This window comes from Triturus cristatus, chromosome 3_2, assembly GCF_964204655.1.
Source record: "Triturus cristatus chromosome 3_2, aTriCri1.1, whole genome shotgun sequence".
In the NCBI taxonomy this organism is placed as follows: domain Eukaryota; kingdom Metazoa; phylum Chordata; class Amphibia; order Caudata; family Salamandridae; genus Triturus; species Triturus cristatus.
In genome coordinates, this window is record NC_140584.1 from 804565527 (window position 1) to 804590975 (window position 25449).

The following is a 25449-nucleotide window of genomic DNA, read 5'->3' on the forward strand; positions in this document are numbered from 1 at the left end:
AGTGTAATTTACAATTGTAAGTCTGAAAATGCCACTATTAGAAAGTTGGCATTTATATAATGTAACCATTCTGTGCCTCTGCCTGTCTCTGAATACACATCTGGAATGGGTGACAGGTGGGCTTTGTGCATTCCCCTGAACAGTCACACACAAAGAGAGCTAAGATGTGCCATTCACATTCTGATGGCACATCACCAGGCTGATGGGCCTTTCTGATCAAGATGGGAGGGAGGAGCTGACACTTGCACCTGAATAGGGTTGTGCCTGTCTCCACACAAAGAGCTGCATAGCCCCCTGTAGTGAGTCTGAAGCCAGGGCAGGAAGGGCATGGACCTTGTGTACTTCATAGGCCTCTCTTTGAAGTCTCCCTCACTTCAAAGGCACAACTAGATATAAGTACTGTACCTTTGACACCCCCAACTCAGTACAATCTTGACCTGAAGACACTCTGCCAGGAAGAAGTACTGCTGTGTTGCCGAAAGGAATGACACTCTGCTGGACTCTGCTGGACTTGGTGGACTCCTGCTCTGCTGCGCTTGCCCTGCTGTCTGAGGCCCCCTTGTCTGGTGGTGAGGAGGACTGGACCTGAATTTCTACATCGCCAGAACCAAGGGACTCCAAGGTCTTGCTGGTTTGACTCCTGTTCTGAAGTCTCAGGAAATTTAAAGACTTCCTTCAACCCTGCTACAGCCTCTGGACTCTGCCAACTGTGAGTCCTGCCCTGCCACGTGGTTGCATGTCAGTCCTGGGCCCTTGGAAGTTGTTTTTCGGACTGTTTATGCAAGAATTCATTCATTGTCTGCTTTGCACCGGTCAGAACTGACGCATACGCCTTCGATGCCAAAGCATTGCCGCTTCAAAGACTCCACAGTGACGACAGCACGGCTCAACAATCGCAAAGGGTCTTTATCACCAGGGGTTCATGTTCGACACATCTCTGATCTGAGCGACTCAGAACCGACGCATCGCCTGTAATTCTTTGGATCGACGACGGTGTATCGCCTCCTCTGCTCCTCGCAATTGCTCCTCAACATCAACGCTTTTTTCCCTGAAGGTACTGTTTCAGCGGGGCCTGCATGACTCCTGTATCAGACCCATGCTCAAACGCGATCACCTTGACTTTTTAGACTGGACCCGGTCCAGCGCGACCAGATGGCCCTAAGCATTATAATTCAAGATATTCTTTAAAAATTCATAACTCCGGTTCTACTTTTGAATTTTTGTCATCTTGGTCTTGTTTTGTTTATGATATTGAGCTCTATGTTTCTGTGTGAATTATTTTTGTGTGGTGTTTTCACTGTTTTACTGTATTAAGTGTTGCAAAATTACTTTACACATTGCCTCTTAAGTTAAGCCTGCCTGCTATGTGCCAATCTACCAGAGGAAGAGCACAGGTTAATTTAGGGTGTGTATCTGACTTACCCGGACTAGATTGGTGGTCCATACTTGGACAAGGTGCATACCTCTGACAACTAGAGGCCCCATTTCTAAAAATGTTGCCATTTAATTCTTCCATAACTTGTCAGCATTTGGTTCGGGATCTGAGGCATACCTTACATGCAGCTTGTTGAGTACTCCGTCTCCCCTGTACAAAGAGAAATATCTTATTGTGCGGTGTCAACATACTGGGCCTGGGTCTCCTCTGGCCCTAAGTGCAGTTGACCTGTACTGGTGTACTGTCACAGCACGCAAGAAGCTATTATATTTCTTTTCTTCTCATGCATGATGCACAGATAGAAGGCGCGATGCACGCATCTTTTAGTTTATAGGTCTTACTGTGAGCACCTCCCTCTACTGCCTCATTACTACTCATCAGTGCCAGTACTTTGTACTTATTCAGGTCCTTTTCTGCAGTGATTATAAATAAATATTAATCAGAGTCAAAGGAAAAATCAGGCCTGATTGGCTGTGAGGCGAGTGTTTGAAGTTTGCACATGGGAGCTGAGGCGTAGTCTAGAGCACAAACCCTCACTGCCAAATGTTACAGTAGGTCACAACAGAATTTACTACTTAATTTTGTATTACCTTCTGACTGAAAAAATGCTTTGGGGAAAAATATTGGCGATATGTATGTTTTTATAGGATGCATAGATCACTTGAATTACCACCTTTGAGAGCTCTGGACCAAAGGCTGAAGGCATGCACATTTCTCACAGTGTCTGCCAGCCTGTCAAAAGGGTATTCAGAATACTTGGTCATCAAATCCTTGGCCTCCCTGCTGAAAAAACTGAGCAATGGTCAATTATTCCAGTTGCAATTGTCATTCTATGCAACTGTATGTGGAGGCGGTACACAGTTGCTAAAATATAGAGAAGGCAAAAATAAATGAAAATACAGTGTTTACAAGTGAGCTGGTGCATTGCTGGTTAGGGGATTGTGAGTGAAAGGCGACTGCTGAAGATAAGATATGCATCCGGATGAGATGTTGAGAGAAAAGGGGTTGCACATGTCTAACGTAGAATAAGCATAATGGGCATGACTGGAACACTATAGGAATGACAGAAATATAGTTTACCTGTTTAAGCCATGTCCCAAATTACATAGGTTACACCTCTTTTCCTCTGGGTTGCTCTGAAATTAAATACTGAGCATTAGAGACATTGCAGAGTCCTTTATTTTCTGATTTAGTTTTAGGAGTACCTTTCTCATTAACTTGTGTGGGTTGTTGGTTCATACAGCCTTCTTTGCAATAACTATCTGTTAGAAATGGGGGTCTCTAGTTGGCAAGGGCTTGCACCTTTGTCCAAATAGGGACCCTTCTTTCTAGTCAGGATAAGGGAGTTACACTACTAAAATAACCCCTGCTCATCCCCTTGGTAGCTTAGCACGAGCAGTCAGGCTTATCTTAGAGGCAGTGTGTAAAGCATTTGCACATTACCAACAGTAATACAGTGTAAGCACCGCACCAGTTTAGAAAAATATCCAATAGTTTTATATATTTAAGACAAGAACAAAAACTCTAAAAATCCACAATACAGCACTTAAAAATCTTCAGTTATCAAAATAACCTAGAAAAACAGTTCCTTGATGTCGAGAGCTCCATCCGGGGATATCATGGCATAGTAAGCAAACAAATCCAAACGGTTCTGGCGGCGTCGCGGGCCATCTACAGTGTCGGGAAGACCCGCAAACAGTACCTTTTACAAATGCAGGGCATCGGCGACCTCTCATTGAGCTTCCGAAAGCACGGCGTCCACAGGAGTCGGTTCCGGAGGTGGGTGCAGGAGTCGTCGGGGCCCTCAAAGTCACACGCGTTGCAGGTCGATCTCCTCTCTGTTGAAGTCAGGAGCACTGGTGTCGGCAGGCGTCGGATGCTGCGGTGCGAAGTGCAGCGGTGCGGCATGGGGTGCCCTTAGGCCGCTGGGCGAGCAGCGGCTCAGTGGCGGCGTCAGATGGCGTTGTCGGTGAGACCAGGGTCGCGGTGCGAGATGAAGGCAGTGCTCGTCACGGTGCTGGCGGGTCAATGTGGAAGCAGCATCGTCGTCGTTGCTGAAGTGCTGATGAACTGGAGTCGATTGCACCGGAGTCAGTAGGCCAAGGCTGCGGTGCGGGATGAGGGCGATGAGTTGTGTAACTTTACGAGTGGTGCCCTCAAACCACGGTGCAAGCCGCGGCATCGATTCCGGCGTGGAGCAGCGGCGTCGGGGATACCAAGGTGTTATCGTGAAGCGAGGCGGTGCGGAGTACGGTGCGAGCAGCGGCTTCTTGGCGGTGTCAGCAGGCATCATTGGTGAGACCAGGGTCGCTGTGCGGCGTTGCGGCGGTGCCCTCAGTGGTGCCGTCAGGACAAGGAGTCGGCAGCGGCGTCGTAGACGTTGTCAAGTTGCTTTTCTTCTTTTAAAGCACAAAACACACAGTTCCCAGCGCTTAGGGCAGAAGAGCTTGAAGTCTTTGCTGTTCCTGAGACTTCTTGAACAGGGGGCAAGCTTTACCTCAAGCCCTTGGAGAAATTCACAAAAGTAGATTGCAGAAAGTTCAGTCCAGTCCTTTAACTGCCCAAGTCAGAAGCAGCCACTGCAGGCCAACACAGCAAAGCACAGAGCAAAGGTGTAGTTCCTCCTCACAGCTTCTCCAGCTCTTCTTCTTGGCTGTCTTCTTGATCCAAAAGAGTTCTAAAGTTCTGGGGTTCGGGCCCCAATATTTATACCACCAAATCCTTTGTTCTCTGAAGGCAGAGAGTGTCTGTACCTAGTCCAAACCAGTTCTGGGTGCATTCTGCCAGTGCACAACTTCTTCCTTTGTCAGTGTGGGCCAGGGTCATCAGGCGCACCACAATAGTTAGAGCCAGCATTGTGGAAGGCAGGCAGAGACCTGTTCAGGTCCAAGTGCTACTCCTCCCACCACTCCCAATGCAGATAGGTCTATTCAGCCTAGTGCTGACTCACCCTGCCTCCTGGAGCCACCCCAACCCCTGTCACTCACAAACCAGACATGCAATACACAACCTAGCAGGGGCAGGCCATATGGTTAGGCAAGAAAATACCTACTTTCTAAAAGTGGTACTTTCAAACACAGAATATTAAAACCAACCTCACTAAAAGATGTATTTTATCATTCAGTTCAGGCATACTAAATTCGTTTTCCTACCATGTTCCCTGGGTCAGTTAGGATTATAAGATGTTATGATCAAACTGCCCATTCTGGCCTATGGGAACAGGTACCCTTGCAATAGTGAAAAACGAAATTGGCTGTAATTCACAATCAGGGCATGCCAAACACACCAGGGCATGTCCTACCTTTTGCATACAATGCACCCTGCCCACAGGGGTACCTTGGGCCTACCTTGGGCCTACCTTAGGGGTAACTAACATGTAGCAAAGGGAAGGTTTAGGGACTGGCAAGTAGGTGCACTTGCCAAGTCGACATGGCTATCCCAGATTGCACACAGGCTCTGCAATGGCAGGCCAGACTTACACTTTAAGAGCTGTTTGCGTGGGTGGCACAATCCAGTGCTGCAGCCCACCAATAGCATTTGATTTATGGGCCCTGGCACGCGCAGTGCACTTTACTAAGGATTGACACATTTTACTACAGGAGCAATTGCACTTTACCACTGATCAGAATTGAGAAAAGTACGCAGAAACACTACGCCAGCAAAAACAGAGTCAAAACTAGGATGTCAGAAAGCAAAAACTCAGGGGAAACACGCCAAAAGATGCCAAGTCTAACACTATCTATGTGATCCAAAACACCCATTCAATTTTTGATAACTTTGTTCTGCTTGTCTATTACATTCATACCTACAATATGTAGTCCTCCCAAGCTTGTCCCCAAGATAAGAGATGTGTTTCAGGTCATGATGTCTTTGCTGGGCCACCACTACTGCATCATTTGCAATGTTTGTAAATGATGCAGCTGGTTTTGATGATGTAGTGGACCAGCAAGGAGAGCTAATGGAGTTCCATCAGGATGGGGGTGATGTGGTCATATTTCTTCATCCCCTGAATGAGACGTACAGTGCCTTGTAGGGTGCCCTACCGCCTTTTAATTCCTTGTGTCTCATTCTGTCCAGTCAAACAAATCACAATAGCTTGTATTTCTTCAGTAGATTTCATTAGCAAAGGTATATAATTAAATAAAGAAATGTGTGAGGTACTTAGCATTTAAACTTCAAAGCCTGATATGAAATTCGGTGTTTATCTTGAAAAAGCAGCTACCTACGTCATTATCATAAGAAATCTCTTTATTGATGTTGTGAGAAGGTGGCCTGATATATGATGTCCACTAGTTCTAGTGGGCACCTTGTATCAGTCCAAACAACCCCTTATGGTGAATGGTTAAAGACAACCTTATGTGAAAGCTATCCTAGTGGTAGCTATGGAGAGCAGCCTTCAGGCTAAGTCTTGAAGGAATGTAAAGCAGCTTGTTTTACCAGTCTATAATCTCTTGAATGATCAAATGAAAAGACAACCACACCAGGTATATATTCAAAATATAAGTATTTAAGGTTAAACACACCCCTCTAGTCTCTTTATGAGACTGGAGTTCGAAGTACTTCAGTTACAAGTGTTTAAGCATCAGTAAAAGCACAAATACACATTTGAGCCCTAGGGGCATACCAAACTATATACTAAAAAAGTGGTATAAGAACCACGACTGTAATAGGCACTAGGCCTATTGCCTCTAGAATCGCTGGGACCCAAAGGAACCACCCAAGGTAGTGACATAGGGGACCCATGGGAACTGTATGCAGTGTGGAAAGATAACCGCGGGTTCCTATTATCTTCTATGTGGAATGTCGCGGTTGGAATTTTAAAGATTAGGGACACTTCTAATCGAGTCAGGACCAAACCCTCTTGGACTTAGGTAGTTCTAGGACTAGCACCCACAAGAGTACCGGAGTGCTCGATTTACCTCACCCAGGGAAGCCGGGTGCATAAGTGTCTTTTGGTGTCGGGTCGCGTCGTCGATCCCAATGGAAGCCTGCAGAGAACTGCTGCTGCCGTGAAGAGGAGAAGTGTCCGTAGAGATCCAAGCCTGAATCTAGGATATAAGGAACATGAAAGCAGAGGGGACAGAGTCTGGGTCACTTGTCAGTGACCTAGGACAGGATGGACCAATGCCCACAGATGTCGGGTGCTTCAGGTGAGTTGATGGGTGTCTTGTCTCTTCAGCCACGAGGTCCAGGAGGTGTCGATGAAGTCTATGAGCCGGATTCGAGCTGTCCTACAAAGTCTTTCGAGTGCTGCGGTGTCGGTGACCAGGAAGGGCCCAACAAGCCTTGGCAACAGCAAGTCAAAGGAAATCAGAGAAAGGACTGCAGTGCAGACCAGCAAGGTCTGATGGACTCACCCAGCAAGGGTAAGTAAGGGCATGTCTGGAGCAATCAGAAAAACCCCAGCAGAAGTGGAGTTGCCTTCATGGGGACCTGCTAGCCAACAGGCTAGTGATCGCAAAGGAGCCTCAAAAGGTCGCACTTGGAGCTGGCCCACGGGTCACTCGTGGAGTGGAGGCCAACAATCTTCAGTGCAGGAGGTGCTCAAGGATGGGGCTACTCAGAGCCCAAAGCACAACTTCGAGGATGACCAGGAAGATAGTGTTGCTGCAAAAGTTCACTGTGTCCAAGGGTCACGGTTCCACATCACCCACTATAGCCATGGGCCTCAGCTTCGCTCTGGACTCAGGGTAGCCTCGGGGAAGTCTGGAAATATACCTCTGGGGATGCAGAGACTTCAGCGTCCGGCGGGAGCTTCAGAATTGCAGACCGGTCAGTTGCTTCTTTGGTGCCTGCCAAGCAGGGAAGTAAGAAAGAGCAACAATTCTCAACAGGTATTATTACGCTAGACAATTAAAATTGTATGTCCAAGACATTAGACCGAGGGGAAAAAAGGAAGACTCTTTGAAGAATTTTTGAAGAATGTATTTAAATCAAAACATCATTTGAGCGTCATTCGTGGGAACACGAGAAAGTAATTTTTACAGTTGTATCAGCACTGTAGAAATACATTTTTGAGAAAATAATAAATAGTAACAACCCAAATTGTACTTGGTGCCGGATGTGAAAGTGAAAGTGGCGACACAAGTGACAATTGTGAAAAACAGCGACGGCGGCGCAAGAGAAGTGACAAATAATGTACAGTGAGAACAATTTCATATAAAATATACTGTGGTCGAGGAAATAAATTGATTATTTATGGTAATTCAAGACAATCGTTTTGAAACGAGAAAACCATAAGAGAAATGTTGCGCGATTAATGGCGCTGAATGGTCGACGGCGTTTCGATCCTTCAGGTTAGGATCATCTTCAGGACCGGGTTGTTTGATTTACAAACGGTGCTGTACAGGGGGTAAGAACAGAAGGGCGTAAGGACAGAGAGGGGGAAGGTATGAGGAGAGGGAAAGGACCACAGTGGGCCCGAGTGCAAGGCGAGTTGTATTTGAAAAAGGCAAGGAAAAGGGGAGAAAAAGGGAGAAAGGACGTGGTGGAGTAAGGAAGAAATGAATTAACCTGAGGGGTCGTCGGACAGTCACGAAGGAGGGTCCGCGTCTGAAGGAGAGCGTTGTGTGCTGCAGTAAGGGGGGGGAACAGAGGACAAGGTTAGGGTGAGAGAAGGACGAAGGGGGGACGAGGTTTCAGGCGAACCGGAGTGCGGGTTACCTGGTGATGTTCGTCAAGTTAATCTAGAGACGCGGGGCGCGTCTGAGGTAGAACGTCGCCGGGCGGTGAAAGGATCTTCGGGGCTTAGCCAGGTCCCGTCAGAGGTACTCCTAAATACAAAGGCCAATGAGAAGCGATCCAGGGACATGAAGTGGTGAACTAAATAGGAGGCCATCCACAAGTAGTGAGGTACTTACTGGGAGTGCGGAATGAATCCGGAGCAGATCGGGGGTGCAGCTTGACTTCGTGTGGCAATTCGAGTGGTGAGGCCTTGGCGGGGAAGTGTTGAAGTCAAAGCCGATGGGACCACGTGAGCGCGACTAGGGGGCGGGGCTAGCTGGCTAATTGGGCCCGGGGAAAGACTAGAAAGCGGAAAAGGGAAGAGGTGCGCGCGGGAAGAAGGGTACAACTCAGAGAAGACAGACTAAGGTAGAAAGATAGGTCATGTGTGAAAAGCATTAGAAGATGATAATACATTTGGAGACAACGATTTATAACACAATGCACTACAATAATGAGAGTGATTATACATTGTGATTGGTAAAGGGAGGGGACAAAGGAAAAAGGGAGGGAAGAGGGGAAGAAAAAGGGGAATAAGGGGGGGAGGGGGGAATAAAGGCGAAAACACAACAATGAACACATTATCTCAGTTATGGAAGTAAGTCACAAGGGTGCGAAGGGTCAGGACAAGGTTCAGAGTAGAATGGTGCTATTCCATTCATCAAGTGTGTTCAGGCCAGCATGGACTGAGTTACAAGTGGAAATCCATTTACATTCGCATTTATTGAGGAGTGCTTTGATGTCGCCCCCTCTCAGCGGTAGTGTAGGTTGCTCTATTACTTGCCAAATCATATCAGTCTCGCAGTGGTTTTTGAGAATGTAATGAGAAACCAGGGGCGCAGTAAGGACCTTGCAGTGGATTCTACTTTTGTGTTGGATAATCCTTTGCTTGACCATTTGGGTGGTTTGTCCGATATAAATGAGGTTGCAAGGGCAGCGGACAGCATAAATCACATTTTGAGATTTGCAGTTGGTGAATGTTTTGAGTTTGTAGGTAAGATTGTCGGTTTTAAATTCTTTAGTATTGACTGTAAGGTCGCAGACACTGCAAGACGAACATTTATAGTGTCCGATGGCAGGAGGTAGGCCCCACATGGACGTGATAGTGTTTATTTTGGGGTCTGTGGTGGGCCATGTAATGGCATGTACCAGATGGGTAGCCAAATTACTCCCTCGTTGGTATGAAAACAGTGGAGGTTGGTCGAAGGTTTCAAAGGGTTGAAGTAGCTTCCAGTTACGCTTGATGATTTTGTTGACTTCGTTGCTGCAGGGACTGAACTTAGAGACAAAAGGAATCCTTGTCATAGATTTTTTGGGTTGTGGCATGAGTAAATGTTCACGGTGGCAGTACCAGGCTCTCTTGCGGGCTCTGGTAACTAGGCGTTTAGGGTAGCCCCTATCAAGAAGTTTCTGGATGAGAATGTCTGATTCTCTGAAGTAATCTTTGCGCCACTTACAGTTCCGGCGGATCCGTAGAAATTGCCCATATGGGAGGCCATCTCGGAGACTGCGTGGATGATAGCTGGAATATTGAAGTAAAGTATTTCTTTCAGTCGGTTTCCTGTATAAACTTGTGCCAATTTTGTCATCTTCCGCGTGTATAAGGACATCCAGGAAGGGCAGGTCATTGGATTTGGACTCATGGGTAAATGTGAGATGGGCCTGAGAATGATTCAGCCATTGAACAAAGTTCTCTAGAGTCTGTGTTGAACCTTTCCAGAGGAGGAGGACATCATCAATGTAGCGACGCCATAGGGTAATTTGGGTGATAAATGGGGCCCTCCAGTGAACACTACCTCAGCCACAACCACCCCTCCCAATTCCTCCCGTATCCTGCTAGACAAACTTGAAAAACTTAAGAAAAAACAAATCAGAACTGATCTTCACGCCCGTATGCTCACGGAATACCTTAAAACAGGTGTGATCCCAGTTGGTCTGCAAATCAGAAATATCCCAGCCATATTTGTAAATGACCCAAAATTCCGTACTGGCTTCAGCCATCTAGCTACCACCTGCTCACGCCACTGGATGGTGCTAGGCATCGATACCGCCATTGAACATAGCCGCAAAGAATTAGAAGAAATTGCAGAATTGGAACAATTAATACTAGCTGACTCATCTCTCACAGATGCAAAAAGTCTCCTAGAAAAAATCAACCTTACTATCGCGACTTTCAACACCTTTGAACTCAACAAAAAAGTTACCAAGATTGAGAAAGATATAAAATTCTACAACGTTGATAAAACATACCCATATCTACGCGACGAATTCTTCAACACTCCTTACATCCCTCCCAGGACTCGCAATTGGGGTCGATACCGTAATAACCAACAGATTACCTTTTCTAACTCCTCCAATAGTTCACTAGAAGAATCAGACCCGGGTGAGGGCACCAGTTCTTCAACAACTACCAACAGACCCCCACCACTTTTACCACAAGGTTTTTTAGGACGCGGCCGCAGTCAGGGTCGCCCTCCTTCCCGACCACGGGGCAACCGTCGATACCAACCTCCATTCTCAGGAGAAAGACAAACACGCAACAGGTACTACCAATGGTGAACAACCAAGTTACTGTACAAACACCTGCCCAGGCCTCCTTGGACCCCACATCCATACCCATCTTCAATCTCTCTAATCACATCCTGTCGCATGAAGAGACCACCCTTCTAAGTCGCGGCCTGAGTTTCGTGCCTACCGAACGCACCAATTTCTTGGATCTACAATCCAGTCTATTACTATTCTTCAGAAGAATCAGACTCAAACAATTTTTCTCTGATAAACCACAAACTCCTACTCCCACCGCACCCCGCTTTCACCCTCCTTCCTCCTTCAATCCCCCTTCCTCCTGCATGCCTCCGGAAATCCTGACATTTGAACGAGCTGTTCTACGTGAAATCATGACCCTCCAACGTAGCTTCGAATTTGTTCCCTACAACCTACCATTGGCAGAAAAACAAGCTCTTCTCAACTTAAAAAAACAAACCGACCTTATAATCAAACCAGCAGACAAAGGTGGAGGTATCGTTGTCATGAACACTGAAAAATATGACACTGAAATCAAAAGACAACTTTCAAATACCCTTCATTACCGACCCCTCACCAAGGACCCCTTACCGGACCTGCGCAACAAAATCAATGTCCTCACGGAACAAGCCAAATCACAGAACATTATCTCCCAGAAAGAGTACCTGTTTCTCAACAATCCCAACCCCAGGACGCCAGTCCTGTACATCCTTCCCAAGATCCATAAAGACAATATCAACCCACCAGGCCGTCCCATCGTCTCAGGGTGTGGCTCCATTCTCGAACCCTTGGGTAAATACATTGACGCCATTATAAAAGAATTTGTTCCATCCACTGAAACATACATTAAAGACACCATGGACCTCATTTGTACTATAGAGGACCGGCCTTTTGACACCAAAACTGATCTGATGGTGGGGTTAGACATTGAATCTCTCTATACTAACATTCCCCACAAAGAGGGACTACAGGTCATCAAAACTTTACTCGAATCCAGACCGAGACCCACCTTAATTCCCACGGAATTCATCATGGATCTACTTCAAGTGGCGTTAGAAAACAACTATTTTCTGTATCGCGATACATTCTACCTCCAAATTAAGGGAGTTTCTATGGGCGCTTGCTTTGCTCCCAATTTTGCCATCCTGTTCGTCCACAATCTGGAAATGACCCTCATTCTCAACACAAAAAACCCATTTATCACCCAAATTACCCTATGGCGTCGCTACATTGATGATGTCCTCCTCCTCTGGAAAGGTTCAACACAGACTCTAGAGAACTTTGTTCAATGGCTGAATCATTCTCAGGCCCATCTCACATTTACCCATGAGTCCAAATCCAATGACCTGCCCTTCCTGGATGTCCTAATACACGCGGAAGATGACAAAATTGGCACAAGTTTATACAGGAAACCGACTGAAAGAAATACTTTACTTCAATATTCCAGCTATCATCCACGCAGTCTCCGAGATGGCCTCCCATATGGGCAATTTCTACGGATCCGCCGGAACTGTAAGTGGCGCAAAGATTACTTCAGAGAATCAGACATTCTCATCCAGAAACTTCTTGATAGGGGCTACCCTAAACGCCTAGTTACCAGAGCCCGCAAGAGAGCCTGGTACTGCCACCGTGAACATTTACTCATGCCACAACCCAAAAAATCTATGACAAGGATTCCTTTTGTCTCTAAGTTCAGTCCCTGCAGCAACGAAGTCAACAAAATCATCAAGCGTAACTGGAAGCTACTTCAACCCTTTGAAACCTTCGACCAACCTCCACTGTTTTCATACCAACGAGGGAGTAATTTGGCTACCCATCTGGTACATGCCATTACATGGCCCACCACAGACCCCAAAATAAACACTATCACGTCCATGTGGGGCCTACCTCCTGCCATCGGACACTATAAATGTTCGTCTTGCAGTGTCTGCGACCTTACAGTCAATACTAAAGAATTTAAAACCGACAATCTTACCTACAAACTCAAAACATTCACCAACTGCAAATCTCAAAATGTGATTTATGCTGTCCGCTGCCCTTGCAACCTCATTTATATCGGACAAACCACCCAAATGGTCAAGCAAAGGATTATCCAACACAAAAGTAGAATCCACTGCAAGGTCCTTACTGCGCCCCTGGTTTCTCATTACATTCTCAAAAACCACTGCGAGACTGATATGATTTGGCAAGTAATAGAGCAACCTACACTACCGCTGAGAGGGGGCGACATCAAAGCACTCCTCAATAAATGCGAATGTAAATGGATTTCCACTTGTAACTCAGTCCATGCTGGCCTGAACACACTTGATGAATGGAATAGCACCATTCTACTCTGAACCTTGTCCTGACCCTTCGCACCCTTGTGACTTACTTCCATAACTGAGATAATGTGTTCATTGTTGTGTTTTCGCCTTTATTCCCCCCTCCCCCCCTTATTCCCCTTTTTCTTCCCCTCTTCCCTCCCTTTTTCCTTTGTCCCCTCCCTTTACCAATCACAATGTATAATCACTCTCATTATTGTAGTGCATTGTGTTATAAATCGTTGTCTCCAAATGTATTATCATCTTCTAATGCTTTTCACACATGACCTATCTTTCTACCTTAGTCTGTCTTCTCTGAGTTGTACCCTTCTTCCCGCGCGCACCTCTTCCCTTTTCCGCTTTCTAGTCTTTCCCCGGGCCCAATTAGCCAGCTAGCCCCGCCCCCTAGTCGCGCTCACGTGGTCCCATCGGCTTTGACTTCAACACTTCCCCGCCAAGGCCTCACCACTCGAATTGCCACACGAAGTCAAGCTGCACCCCCGATCTGCTCCGGATTCATTCCGCACTCCCAGTAAGTACCTCACTACTTGTGGATGGCCTCCTATTTAGTTCACCACTTCATGTCCCTGGATCGCTTCTCATTGGCCTTTGTATTTAGGAGTACCTCTGACGGGACCTGGCTAAGCCCCGAAGATCCTTTCACCGCCCGGCGACGTTCTACCTCAGACGCGCCCCGCGTCTCTAGATTAACTTGACGAACATCACCAGGTAACCCGCACTCCGGTTCGCCTGAAACCTCGTCCCCCCTTCGTCCTTCTCTCACCCTAACCTTGTCCTCTGTTCCCCCCCCTTACTGCAGCACACAACGCTCTCCTTCAGACGCGGACCCTCCTTCGTGACTGTCCGACGACCCCTCAGGTTAATTCATTTCTTCCTTACTCCACTACGTCCTTTCTCCCTTTTTCTCCCCTTTTCCTTGCCTTTTTCAAATACAACTCGCCTTGCACTCGGGCCCACTGTGGTCCTTTCCCTCTCCTCATACCTTCCCCCTCTCTGTCCTTACGCCCTTCTGTTCTTACCCCCTGTACAGCACCGTTTGTAAATCAAACAACCCGGTCCTGAAGATGATCCTAACCTGAAGGATCGAAACGCCGTCGACCATTCAGCGCCATTAATCGCGCAACATTTCTCTTATGGTTTTCTCGTTTCAAAACGATTGTCTTGAATTACCATAAATAATCAATTTATTTCCTCGACCACAGTATATTTTATATGAAATTGTTCTCACTGTACATTATTTGTCACTTCTCTTGCGCCGCCGTCGCTGTTTTTCACAATTGTCACTTGTGTCGCCACTTTCACTTTCACATCCGGCACCAAGTACAATTTGGGTTGTTACTATTTATTATTTTCTCAAAAATGTATTTCTACAGTGCTGATACAACTGTAAAAATTACTTTCTCGTGTTCCCACGAATGACGCTCAAATGATGTTTTGATTTAAATACATTCTTCAAAAATTCTTCAAAGAGTCTTCCTTTTTTCCCCTCGGTCTAATGTCTTGGACATACAATTTTAATTGTCTAGCGTAATAATACCTGTTGAGAATTGTTGCTCTTTCTTACATACCTACCCACCTCTCAACGTGGTATATGGGTTATACTCCTGTTGTTATATGCCAAGCAGGGAAGTCACTCCTTGACGCCAAGGGAGATTTCTTCTATCTTCTAGTCGTGATAGAAAGTCGAAGGTCCAGGATATATGTTGCAGAGGTTCGTCCAGGGTAATCTAAAGTCCTTGGGCCTGGATTCCTATACTTATACTAAGTTTAGGGGATGCACTCACTCTAAGGCCCCATCTATGGGTGAGCCTGGGGTGGGGGTGGTTACACCCCTTCCCCTTTGTCTAGTTTCGTGCCAGAGCAGGGGCTGAGTGCCCCTGCAACCGGTTTGAACCGGGCTATGCACAGGGACACCTTGTGTACCCCAGGCAGTGTCTCAAAAGCATTCTCTGAATGCCCCCACCCTGCCCCAATACACATCTGCCTGTCTGGGGAGGTGGTTACACCTCCCTGTGACAGGAAACCTATTGTCCAGGCCTCCCCTGCCGGAGTTTCCCCCAGCAGCAGGAGGCCAAACCCGTGTCTGTGGCATCCATTTTGTGATGCCAGGGCTTTGGAAAGATTTAACCGGGTTAAGCCAGTTCGAACATGTCTCTCCCTCTAGAAGAGTGGAATGCTATCCCCGCCGCCAGGACTGGCGGGGGGGGGGTAGTATTCCAAAGCATTTGACACCAAACACGACATGTTTTGAAGCAGCCATCCCAAAGTTAGCATTTACTGCAAGGTTATAATGCACTTAAGAGTATATGGTATGGCTGTATCACAGAACAGCCATAAGGAAGTAATTCCGAATGCTGCAGAGGGGCTCAGCTCATGCTTGGGCACCCTCTCACATAAAACCAAGCACTCTGCCTTCAGGATTGTCAAGGCCTGCCATAGGAGTGGCTTATAGGTTTATATGTGTCTGTATAAGGTAGTGATATAGGTAGCCTATACCACAGTAAGGGGTGCAAGCACACCCTTACCCAGACTTCAGTAGCAGACCTGTGGTGTCATTTTGGAGTGCTTCCCAGGGGTGGCATAATACATGCTGCATCCCCTGGTAGGCCTCTGAGGTACCTATGCCCTAGGTACATAGTATACCATATACTAGGGGCTTATAAGGCATTCCAGAATCCAATTAGATATGTACCTAATGTACATGGAAACCATGTTAGAGAGGAAGCAGCTAGGCTGTGGTCCTGATTAGCAGGGCCACAACCAGACTAAGGTCGAAAAACAGTGAAATATCAGCAAAAAGACAGATGTCATAACTACACTTTCACTATTGCTGATGCTTAATTCTCAAATGTGCTTGAAAATGCACTATTTGCCCACAATTGTTTCACAACTTTCTTGGGGGAACAATCCCCACACCCCTTCTTATAATGTCCAGCCTTGCTCACCTGCTGAAATCCAGCCTGTTCTGCCACAGAAGAAAGTTCTGTTCCTGTAACAGACATTAGCTTGTCCATCACGCCCAGTCTTCGAGTGATTTCATGCCAGTGCAACCAGAGGTTTCTGCTCATGACACTGACACACCAGAAGATCATTTGAACAGAGCATCTGCTACATAATTGAAGCTGGTTGAGAAAGATGAAAAGTACACAGGAATGCGATAGACCACTGTCCAGTGGAAACCTTTCGTTGAACGTTTTTGCTCAAATGTATATTTGGAAGGACTGTGAAGAGATTTTTCGGACCTACCTTTTGATTCTGATGTTATTGCACAATCTTCTAATGATGTTGCAGTTTGAAGGTTCTTGTTCATCCTTCAGATACAATGTGGAGTCACTTAAGGGTTGCATAGTGTAAGGAGTCAGACCCTCTTAACCTGCCATCAGGCAGCACTACATGGAGACTTTCCATGATCCTACCTCCTTCATGAACACTAGTTTGGAACATGTGCCACACTAAAAAATGTCTTTTCAAACTGACTAAATTCTCTTGCTAACCATTAATTCAATGTGGTATTGTATGCATTCCCCATGGTAGAGAGCTGGAAAGGAGCTTTTCTATTAATCTTTACTTTGAACACTACGTTACCACCTCCAGCTTGTCCCGGTGCCTCCTTGCATGAGCTCCTGCCATGCTCCAAAACAAGAGTCATTCCATATTCCATTCCTAAGTTTACGTCAGTCTACTTTTTGCATTCTGGAACCTCAATGTACTTCATCAGGCAGAGAGCTGGAGGAGGGACTTGGACTGCTCTCACCTACAATACCCTACAGCTGGGTCACACCTGCTCTGTGTTCCATTCAGTCCCAGCCTGTAAGGGTGTGAGCTGGACAAATGGTTTTAAGACTAGCTTCTATAATCTGAACGTGTGCTCCAGCTGCCAATACTGGAAGCTCCCGATTTCTCCCACAGTTGCCTGCACTAGTGACTCTTTGAAAAAATTAGAAGAATTTTGTTTCGTCCTACTGCTGTTTTCAGTGTCCTGCTTTCCTGTGGTGGCTGCCCTATGCAGCATTGTGCTTTAAGTGTTTATTCTCTGCTTCACAGGCTCACCTTGTTTCTACATTTCCTTTCTAATCCTGATATCCTGAATTTCTCTATTTTCCTTATTGGTCTTCTGACCACATATTTGTAGAATTTGAAGCAGTTCCTTCTGCTTCCTTTCGTCTGTTTCCTGATGAATCTTATTAATTGTAGGCACCAGCATGGCATTATTTGTTCCATGGCCTGTTGGGTACATTCTCAAATTCCCTTGTTCTGAATTCTAGCTCCAGTTTCCATATGCCACCAGGGCATTTCTTGTTCCAATGCTTCTAGGGTACATTCTTGACTTTCTTATTATGAATCCTAATTCCAGTTTCTGTGTAGCAACAAGGCATTATGTGTTCCAGTGACTGTTGGGTACCGCCTTCTCTTAATCTCAGAATTCCTGTTCATGAATTCTGAAGCCCTGTGCATAATTCCTAGTCTTGGTTTTCTGTGTCTCCTTTCCATTTCTATTGTTCCATACACTAATGCTAGGGATGTCCCTGTCCTCAGTCTTACTTTTTAGTTCGAGCCTATAGTGGCAGAGCACCTGCGCTGCTCGCTTTGATAGGCATGCAGCAATAGAGTATGAAGTGGAAGCTCTGTGCAAGCACCGCCCACTCCCCGCCCATGTTTTTAATTGGCTTGTGTCATTGTATTTCATAAATGCTGCCGTCTGATTGATTATGAGGCTTGTTAGTCCCTCCTTATTATGGCCATGTCGTCATTTGTACCCTCCAATGGCTACTGGCCCCTTTACTTCGAGTGTTACATAGTACGGTATGTGTAATTTAGACTGTGAGCACTACTTTGTCTATGCCTTCTCGCCCCCTTCTCCCTCCCTCCCCTCGCCCACACTCCCGTTGTCCGTGCTTCCCCCCCCCCCGTTGTCTGTGATGCAATGCAATAGTCCTATTGCATTGCAAATGCTTGTATTTCAAAGCCAGGTAGTTGACTCACTCAACAAACACAACCTGGCATGAAAAACAGTGGACATGGAGGCGAGGTAGAGGTCCCTGGAAGTATTGCCAAATCCTCTGTTTATAATTTATGGTCTGTTACCACTTTATCACTGAAAGCTGTCCCCCCCATCATTTTCTGCTGCCACAGGCCTCTTTCCCAGCAGACTATCCATGCCAGCTGTCTCAGCAGCAGCAGGAACGTCCTTAATTTCCCAAGCCTCGATCTGTGGGAAAATCTTCATTGGCCAGTAATTGATTCCACGCTGCCAGCTCCATTACTTTAGTCCAGCCAAACTGGCAGCAATCTGGGGGCAGGCCGCTCCAGCCCTCCCACGGCACGGCTCGTGAAGGCGCAGCTAGCGCAACCGGGCCTGTTAGCTACCGGCTTTCTTGGTGGCTGTGTCAGCCTACCCTTCAATTAGTACTGATCTGAAAATTAGCCTGCGCTTTCAAAGCCAAGCCCCTGACAGCTAATTGTTTATGTCAGACTGACGTGCTTTCAATATGGAAAGGTTACCTTGCGGAGAGCACTTTTATGTGTGCGCCTTTGCTTTCCTTCAGAACTAAAGGAATTGCCACAGGCTCACGGAGGGAAGGGAACAAAGAATGCATTTTACTACATCTCTCGCGCACCTTGAAGAGCTGCCCGCCAAGCTTGTCTGACCCACTTACCATAGGCCAGGTAAACTGTGTTTTTGCTTGGTAGAATCCCAGGGAAGGAATAGCAGTTTGCTGAGCAGGCATCCTCCAGTGTCTGAACGTAAAACTCATGGAGCAAGCTGTGGGCTAGCTGAAAAGAAAGCTGTTTCATCTCATGAAGTAAGTCAGAAAGAAGCTGGTCGGGTTGCAAAGCAGTCCATGTCTTGGCACACTGACTGGTTGCTTTGCGACCCAGCCTACTCAAAATGGCCATTCTGTAGGATTTGTAGAACCCTGCCCCCCTGCCCTATTAATGAGACAGGGTTCTCTTTGCAAATCCTACCAAATGGGCTGCAAGTGCAGGGGTGGAGGCCTGCTGGGACAGCAGATCCTCATTTGCATTCGTAAAATGATTTTTTTTTGTTTTTGATTCCAGCTTCTATCTTTTAAAGGGTCAGGGGCTGCAATAAACAAGCATTTTAATGCAACAGGTTTCGCATTTACGCGAGTTTGAGCTAATGGCATTGTAAATGACAATGCCTTTTATTTATGTTTTGGTTTTTGAAACATAAATAAAACGCATTGTTATTTACAATGCCACTAGCTTAAACTCGCGTAAATACGAGACCTATGGCATTGCAAATGCTTGTTTTCTAATGGTCTGGTTTCCTGCCTTTGACCTTTGTTGATCCTGTATTCTCCTTATTCTTACCACTCTGGTTTTCTGCTCCATTCCAAAGGTTCACTGTCTGTTGCAGTCCTGTTTCCATTTACAGTGTGATCTCTGACTTGGTCTCTGTTCTGATGTGGTATTGGGAAAGTCTTCTGTTGTTGCACCCAGGTTCTTTGGAGTCTTACCTGTCTCAGGTGCTCTCTGTCTATGAAAGGCATAGAGATCTCCTCTTTCCTGGTGTAGAGAGGCACCTCTGAAATCACTGAATGTTTGCTCAGCAAACATTTTTGTTTTACGAAAAGAAACTTCCAAAGTGGGTGTCTGTATCTATAAAAGAAAATAGGAAATACTCATTTTTCCCAGAATGTAGGGTCATATTTGCGGTGCTGCTAAGACAGCCCCAGCTGCCTGTTGGAAACAGTATTGTTTACAATACACCACAGAGCCTATCAATGATCAAGATTGGGTGGTTCTTGTATCTATCTCTGTTGCTTGCTCAGATTTCTGGCTTTCTTCCCTTCCTTTGTTTTACCCACCTACAGGGTCTGCTCGTGTTTCGCCGTTGCAGAGACATCATTCGGCCAGATCTGAAGGCAGCATTATGTGGAAGAAAACAGTCGTTTAAACATGGTTTCTGCATTTCAATCCCATCGAGTGGTCACTAGAAAAACTACAGCAGAATTGTGAAAGGTAGCAATATCGATCTGGAAAGACTGCTATGAAAAAACGTTGGCAATGCCGATAGTTCTTCCTCGCTACTGTAAGCGAGACTGAATGGTATTGCCAAAGCTTGGTTTTTTTCCTCTTCAGGACCATCAGGCTTTTACTGGTGGTTCCTAATAAGAATAAAAGCAGTGCTTAATTTGTATTAAAAAAAAAGGGGGTCAGGGCCATCGTCAGGAGGCCACTGCAGCATGCACCACCCAATGCCCCTGCCAGAGCTGCCAATGACAGCACCAACACACTACTAATCATCACACTTAAGTGTGACAATTCCAGGCCTCCAAAGGTATAACAACGGCCTGGGTGGTAGGTGTTAGTAATTTTAGTTTGCATTGAATTAATTAACAGTTGTTGTGCTTCTCTCTGAATTCGACTGGCAGTGTTACCCTGTGGCAGTCTGTCGTAGGTGCCAGTGTTGACAATTAAGTGCCAGTGCCAAGCACCGGAAACCACTGGCTCAAATTAAGCACTGAATAAAAGCACATCAGGCCACCATACTTTCTGCTCTAAATAGGGTAGATGGTCTGATGTACCTACACCACTGGCCTCTATCCCGACAGCCCATCGATGGAGGTGAAACCAGTGGGGGATCTACCAACAGAAGCATGACCCTAAATAAAGCTGACAGGCCATCATTTAGGCAGAATTGTTACTCCATCACATTTGTGTCGGAGTATCCAGTTTGCCAAACTCTAAATAGGAACTTTTGTTAAAAGAGGTGAAAATGTCATATGCTCTTGAATGTACTCGAATCACGAACGGTTGAAATTCATTCGAACACCAAACATTAACAGTGATTTTGTGGGGAGGAAAGCAAGCAGACAGAAGGTATTCTACCGAGCAAGAGGAATTTAGAAAAAAAGTTAATCATTTCCGGGAAGGGCAGACAAAACCTCCAGACTATGACGAGCAAACATCTAAACATAAATGAAAAAAATTGAGCAAAACCTACGTGAAAAGAAATACAAATGTAGATACAATTGGTTAAAGTTGGGATGGACTACAGGAGACTTAAAATCAAACGAGCATAAACCTGAAGAGCAGATGGAAGCTCCATTCGGTAAAGATTCAAAATTAGGAATAGAGAATCCAAGCAGGACTTCCCTGCATCAGCAGCTACAGCTCAAACTTGAGTTATTAAACCCATCTGCTCCAGGGGCAGTCACAAAGAATTGTTTACTAAGCTTGGTACTTCTGTAGCGACAAACTTTGGAACTGGGGACCAGGTTCGAGTCTCGGTATCGGCTCAGCATTTTAATATTCGGGTAAATCACTTAATCTCACAGTGCCAAATATATATTTATATATAGACACAACATGGCTGCTATACGTTTAATGCGGCAGTACCAACTTTCCCAGCAGTACTTCTATAATTTCAATTGGGCAATACCTGCATGCATGAGCAGAACATCATTTATTTTGATTGGCAACAATGCAGGTATGTCCTAAGCGCACTGCAGTGCTCCTGCTGTGACCGTGCAACGATTGGCAGCGAGAAGGCAGAGTGAACACACAGGGGCAGATTTATGTTAGACTTGCGCCACTTTTACGCCGCCGTTGCGTGTGACGCAGCGGCGGCGTAAACCCTGCGCCACGTTGGGCCCCATTTACATCGTGACGCATCTATGGAGATGCGTCACGGTGTAAAGCCCTGCGCCACATTAAACCTGCGTCAGGTTTAATGTATGCAGGGTGGGCGTTCCATCGGAAAAAGCCTCGGAAAAGTGACGCAGTGAAATCTACAAGATTTCACTCAGTCACTTTTCCGACGCTGCTGCGTCAAAACCTTGCACCTGCTTGAAGCAGGCGTAAGGCATGACGCAGCATGTTAGGTATGGGCAGCCCCTAAACATTGCTGGAGTTGCGTCGTGCTTGCGACACGACTCCAGCAATGCGCCGCCCTTACGCCATCAGATGCGTCACGCATCTGTCTATCCTTGCGCCACGATGCGCTGCATTGTAAATGCGGCGCATCGTGGTGGCGCAAGGGTAAACTTGCGTGACGCATCTTTCCTGGCGCATCCCTGCTGATTTGCAGGGATGCGCCAGGAAATATAAATCTGCCCCACAGTATTTACATTTCCATATATTTGAATGCGATCTTTTGTAATGTAACTGGTACTCATGTAAAGTTTCAAATCGAGTTCGCTCTATAAAACCGCAAAATGAGGCAAAAAAATGTAAATAATGACTGTGGGGCAGATTTATAACGGACTTGCGCCACTTTTACGCCGCCGTTGCGTCACTTTTGTGACGCAGCGGCGGCGTAAACCCTGCGCCATGTTGCGCCCCATTTACAACGTGACGCATCTAGGGAGATGCGTCACGTTGTAAAGCTTGCGCCACATGTGGGCGTACCTGCACAGGGGGGGGCGTTCCGGCACAGGAACGCCTCCGAAAAGTGACTGAGTGAAATGTACAAGATTTCACTCAGTCACTTTTCCGGCCATGCTGCGTCAAAACCCTGCGCATGCTTGAAGCAGGCGTAAGGATTGACGCAGCATTGTAATGATAGGGCACCCCCGAGCCTTGCTGGAGCTGCGTCGCGCTTGCGACGCAACTCCAGCAATGCGCCAACCTTCCGCCATCAGATGCGTCACGCATCTGTTTATCCTTGCGCCACGATGCGCTGCATTGTAAATGCGGCGCATCTATTGTGGCGCAAGGATAAACTTTTGTGACGCATCTTCCCTGGCGCATCCCTGCTGATTTGCAGGGATGCGCTAGGGAACATAAATCTGCCCCTGTGTGTTCACATTAGCGCCCCCTGTAACACCCTGCAGCCGTGCGTGGAAGCTTCAGTAACACTCCATAAAGTACAGGGCGATCCCTCGGCAGAGAGGGGTGGGCGCAGCCCCCTTTAAACTACTGCAACTCGACCGAGGAGTCCTGATACATTAAAGGGCTGCAGCCGGTCTGAAAAGTGCCTGTTTGGGCCTCATTTCTGTCCTCCAGGTCGCGCATGGAGGCGAGTAGGTGCACGACCGTGAGCACGGAAGTGTCTGCGGGGTCCCAGACACAGTACTGTTGTCTGTACATTAAAAATGCTGCGGTCCTGTGAGTTGTGCTGTCCCTGATCAGGGGAGAAGGGTTGGTACTGCGCCACCAAAAGTCTCACACTTCTCAGTGTTTACAGAGATGCATAGACGCACAGGTACTCACTATTCCAGAGTAGCTGCTGCTGGTACTTCCCAGTTTATTGAAGTACTGCATCCCTGCTGAGATGTGCTGCTGCCCATTGTATCAAATAAAGCGCGCCAGTGCTCAGTATCAGCCCATATCAAGCCCTTGCACTGTTGATTGACACCATTACAAGAACTGGTCAGAGTGGTCATCAAGGCCTGGGCAATATGTAGTCATCAGCCCAGCCATCAACAGAGCCATCAACAGAGCCATCCTTCTCCAAATAAAAGTGGCTTACTAGGGCTTTGCAATTGAAATATATTTGAACTGAAGCTCACTTACCGCAGGCAAGCTGGACAAAGGCCAGGGCAAAGATGAGCATCTTGGAGTAGGTGTGGTCCTTCAGCGACCCCCACAGTTGTGCCTCTGCGCTGTGTTCTGTCAAGCGCGAGCCTAGCATGAAATCCTTTTTCTGGGGCACAGGTGGGGAGATGGTAGAAGGGTATGGGTGGTTTGAAACAGAAAGGAAGTGACTAAGTGGGCTGTTTGTACACGGCACCTTTTCACACCAGCGGTGGAAAGGCTCTGTCAGCAAAGACAGGGTATATACAGCAAAACGTGTAGCCGCTTTCTTTCAGGTTTACTCACCGCCAGCAGAAATACAACCATAGCAAGAAGCAGAGGTGTTTACCGGCACCTGCAGCTCCAGGCCTTAAAACGTAAACCTGGTAGCGGCTTAGCAAGGATGCCATGGACCCTAATGCAAACAAAGAGAATGCCAGCCTTCTCCACTGCTGATGAGTTAAAACATCCTTCTGCTCCTAGCGGGAGGTGAGAGGAACTATGCCTGTGTGAGATTTATTGGCTTTCAAAATGTTTTTAGCTATGTTGCAAATGGCTAAGAGTAATGTAAACAAAAGCTGTATGAAACGGCCAGCATTGTCTACGACCGGCAGGCGTAAGACTGACGCAGGCCCTTTCACATGGGGCTTGCCCCATGTGAAAGGACACATTGCTGGAGTTGCGTCACTTTTGTGACACACTCCAGCGATGCGTCACTTTTGCGCCTACAGATACGCATCACTGGAGTCGCATGGAGGGCGCAGTGAAAAGTGGCGCATCACTGTTTTCATGCAGTGATGCGTCACTTTTCATAAATGAGGCCCTAAGTATTTATAGTGTTTACAATGACTGAGGTGTTGATGTTATAGAATGGAGAATGCCTTTGCTAAGGTGCTAGCGTGCTCAGATTTAAAAGCATTACAGGACCATACAAAAACTGTGAGAATGTGTTATATACAGTGGTCGAAGTGGGCGGGATCGGAAGGGTATGACTTTTAAATGTATTACAGTCCGTTCCCCTACTTCTTTTTATTAAAAAAGCGTCCCAGGACTGCCGGAATGGTCCATATTAAAATTATAGCTTAATCACTTAGCCATGTCCCCTGTGTGGTGCATATCGAGGAAGGACTCTGCAGTGCCCACGACCTCCTCCTTCCCCTGTGTATCTGGGGACAGGGGCCTGAAAAACAGCACTGAAAGGGCCATCAGTGGGAAAACTGCTACCTCGGATGGCTCTAATGCTGCAGTGATTTACAGCTCATTTACTGCCGATGCTGCCTGACTGCCCCCACTGTGACCAATACAATGATCACATAAGGAAGGTTTGGTGGCCCCGCCCTTAACCTCATATGCCCCTTATTTTCGGGCTCACCCAGACTGACGGACACCATCTGGGAAAGAAGAAAAAGGTATTTAGTGAGGAATCCCTGGCTGGCTGCAAATCTGCTCTCCACCCAGCCAGAACTGGAAAATAGGAGTGATAGCGCGCTATGTTATTCTGAAATTTGTAGGGCTGCTTCATTATTATTATTATTATTAGGAGTTTATAAAGTGCACTTATACCCAAGGTCGTCCTGGCGCTACATACTGACTCCCAAGAGAACATACGGGATCTAATCCATGAATAACCAGGTCTTAAGCCCCTTTCTGAAAGGGAGGAGCTCCAAGGCATTCCTAAGATGCGCCGGCAGGCTGTTCCAGGCTTTTGCTGCACAGAAGGAGAAGCGCTCTCCACGGCACATACCACTTAACCCCTTGTGTGCCCATGACGAGCTGGACTCGTCATGGAGCACCGTCGCACTGTGCCCATGACGAGTCCAGCTCGTCATGAGGCATTCCCTGGGGAATCCCTCTGGTGCGGGCACCAGAGGGATTCCCTTTTAGTGAAAATAGCCTCGGGAGCTGGGGAAGAGCTCCCGAGGCCCCCCCCTTTCACTGTAATGACGATCGTCGCGCACGTCG

General features: G+C 46.8%; 1 protein-coding gene across 1 annotated transcript in view; it reads right to left on the minus strand.

Annotated features, from left to right (window-relative positions):
- The window catches only part of ICOS (inducible T cell costimulator), a 99899-nt gene extending 76182 nt beyond the window's left edge, over positions 1–23717 (minus strand). Inside the window, exon 1 of the mRNA XM_085648930.1 lies at positions 23488–23717. Coding sequence (XP_085505056.1) covers positions 23488–23605 — 118 coding nt within the window. The 5' untranslated portion in view covers positions 23606–23717. The remainder of the gene's footprint in view (positions 1–23487) is intronic.
- Between the last annotated feature and the right edge of the window lie 1732 nt (positions 23718–25449).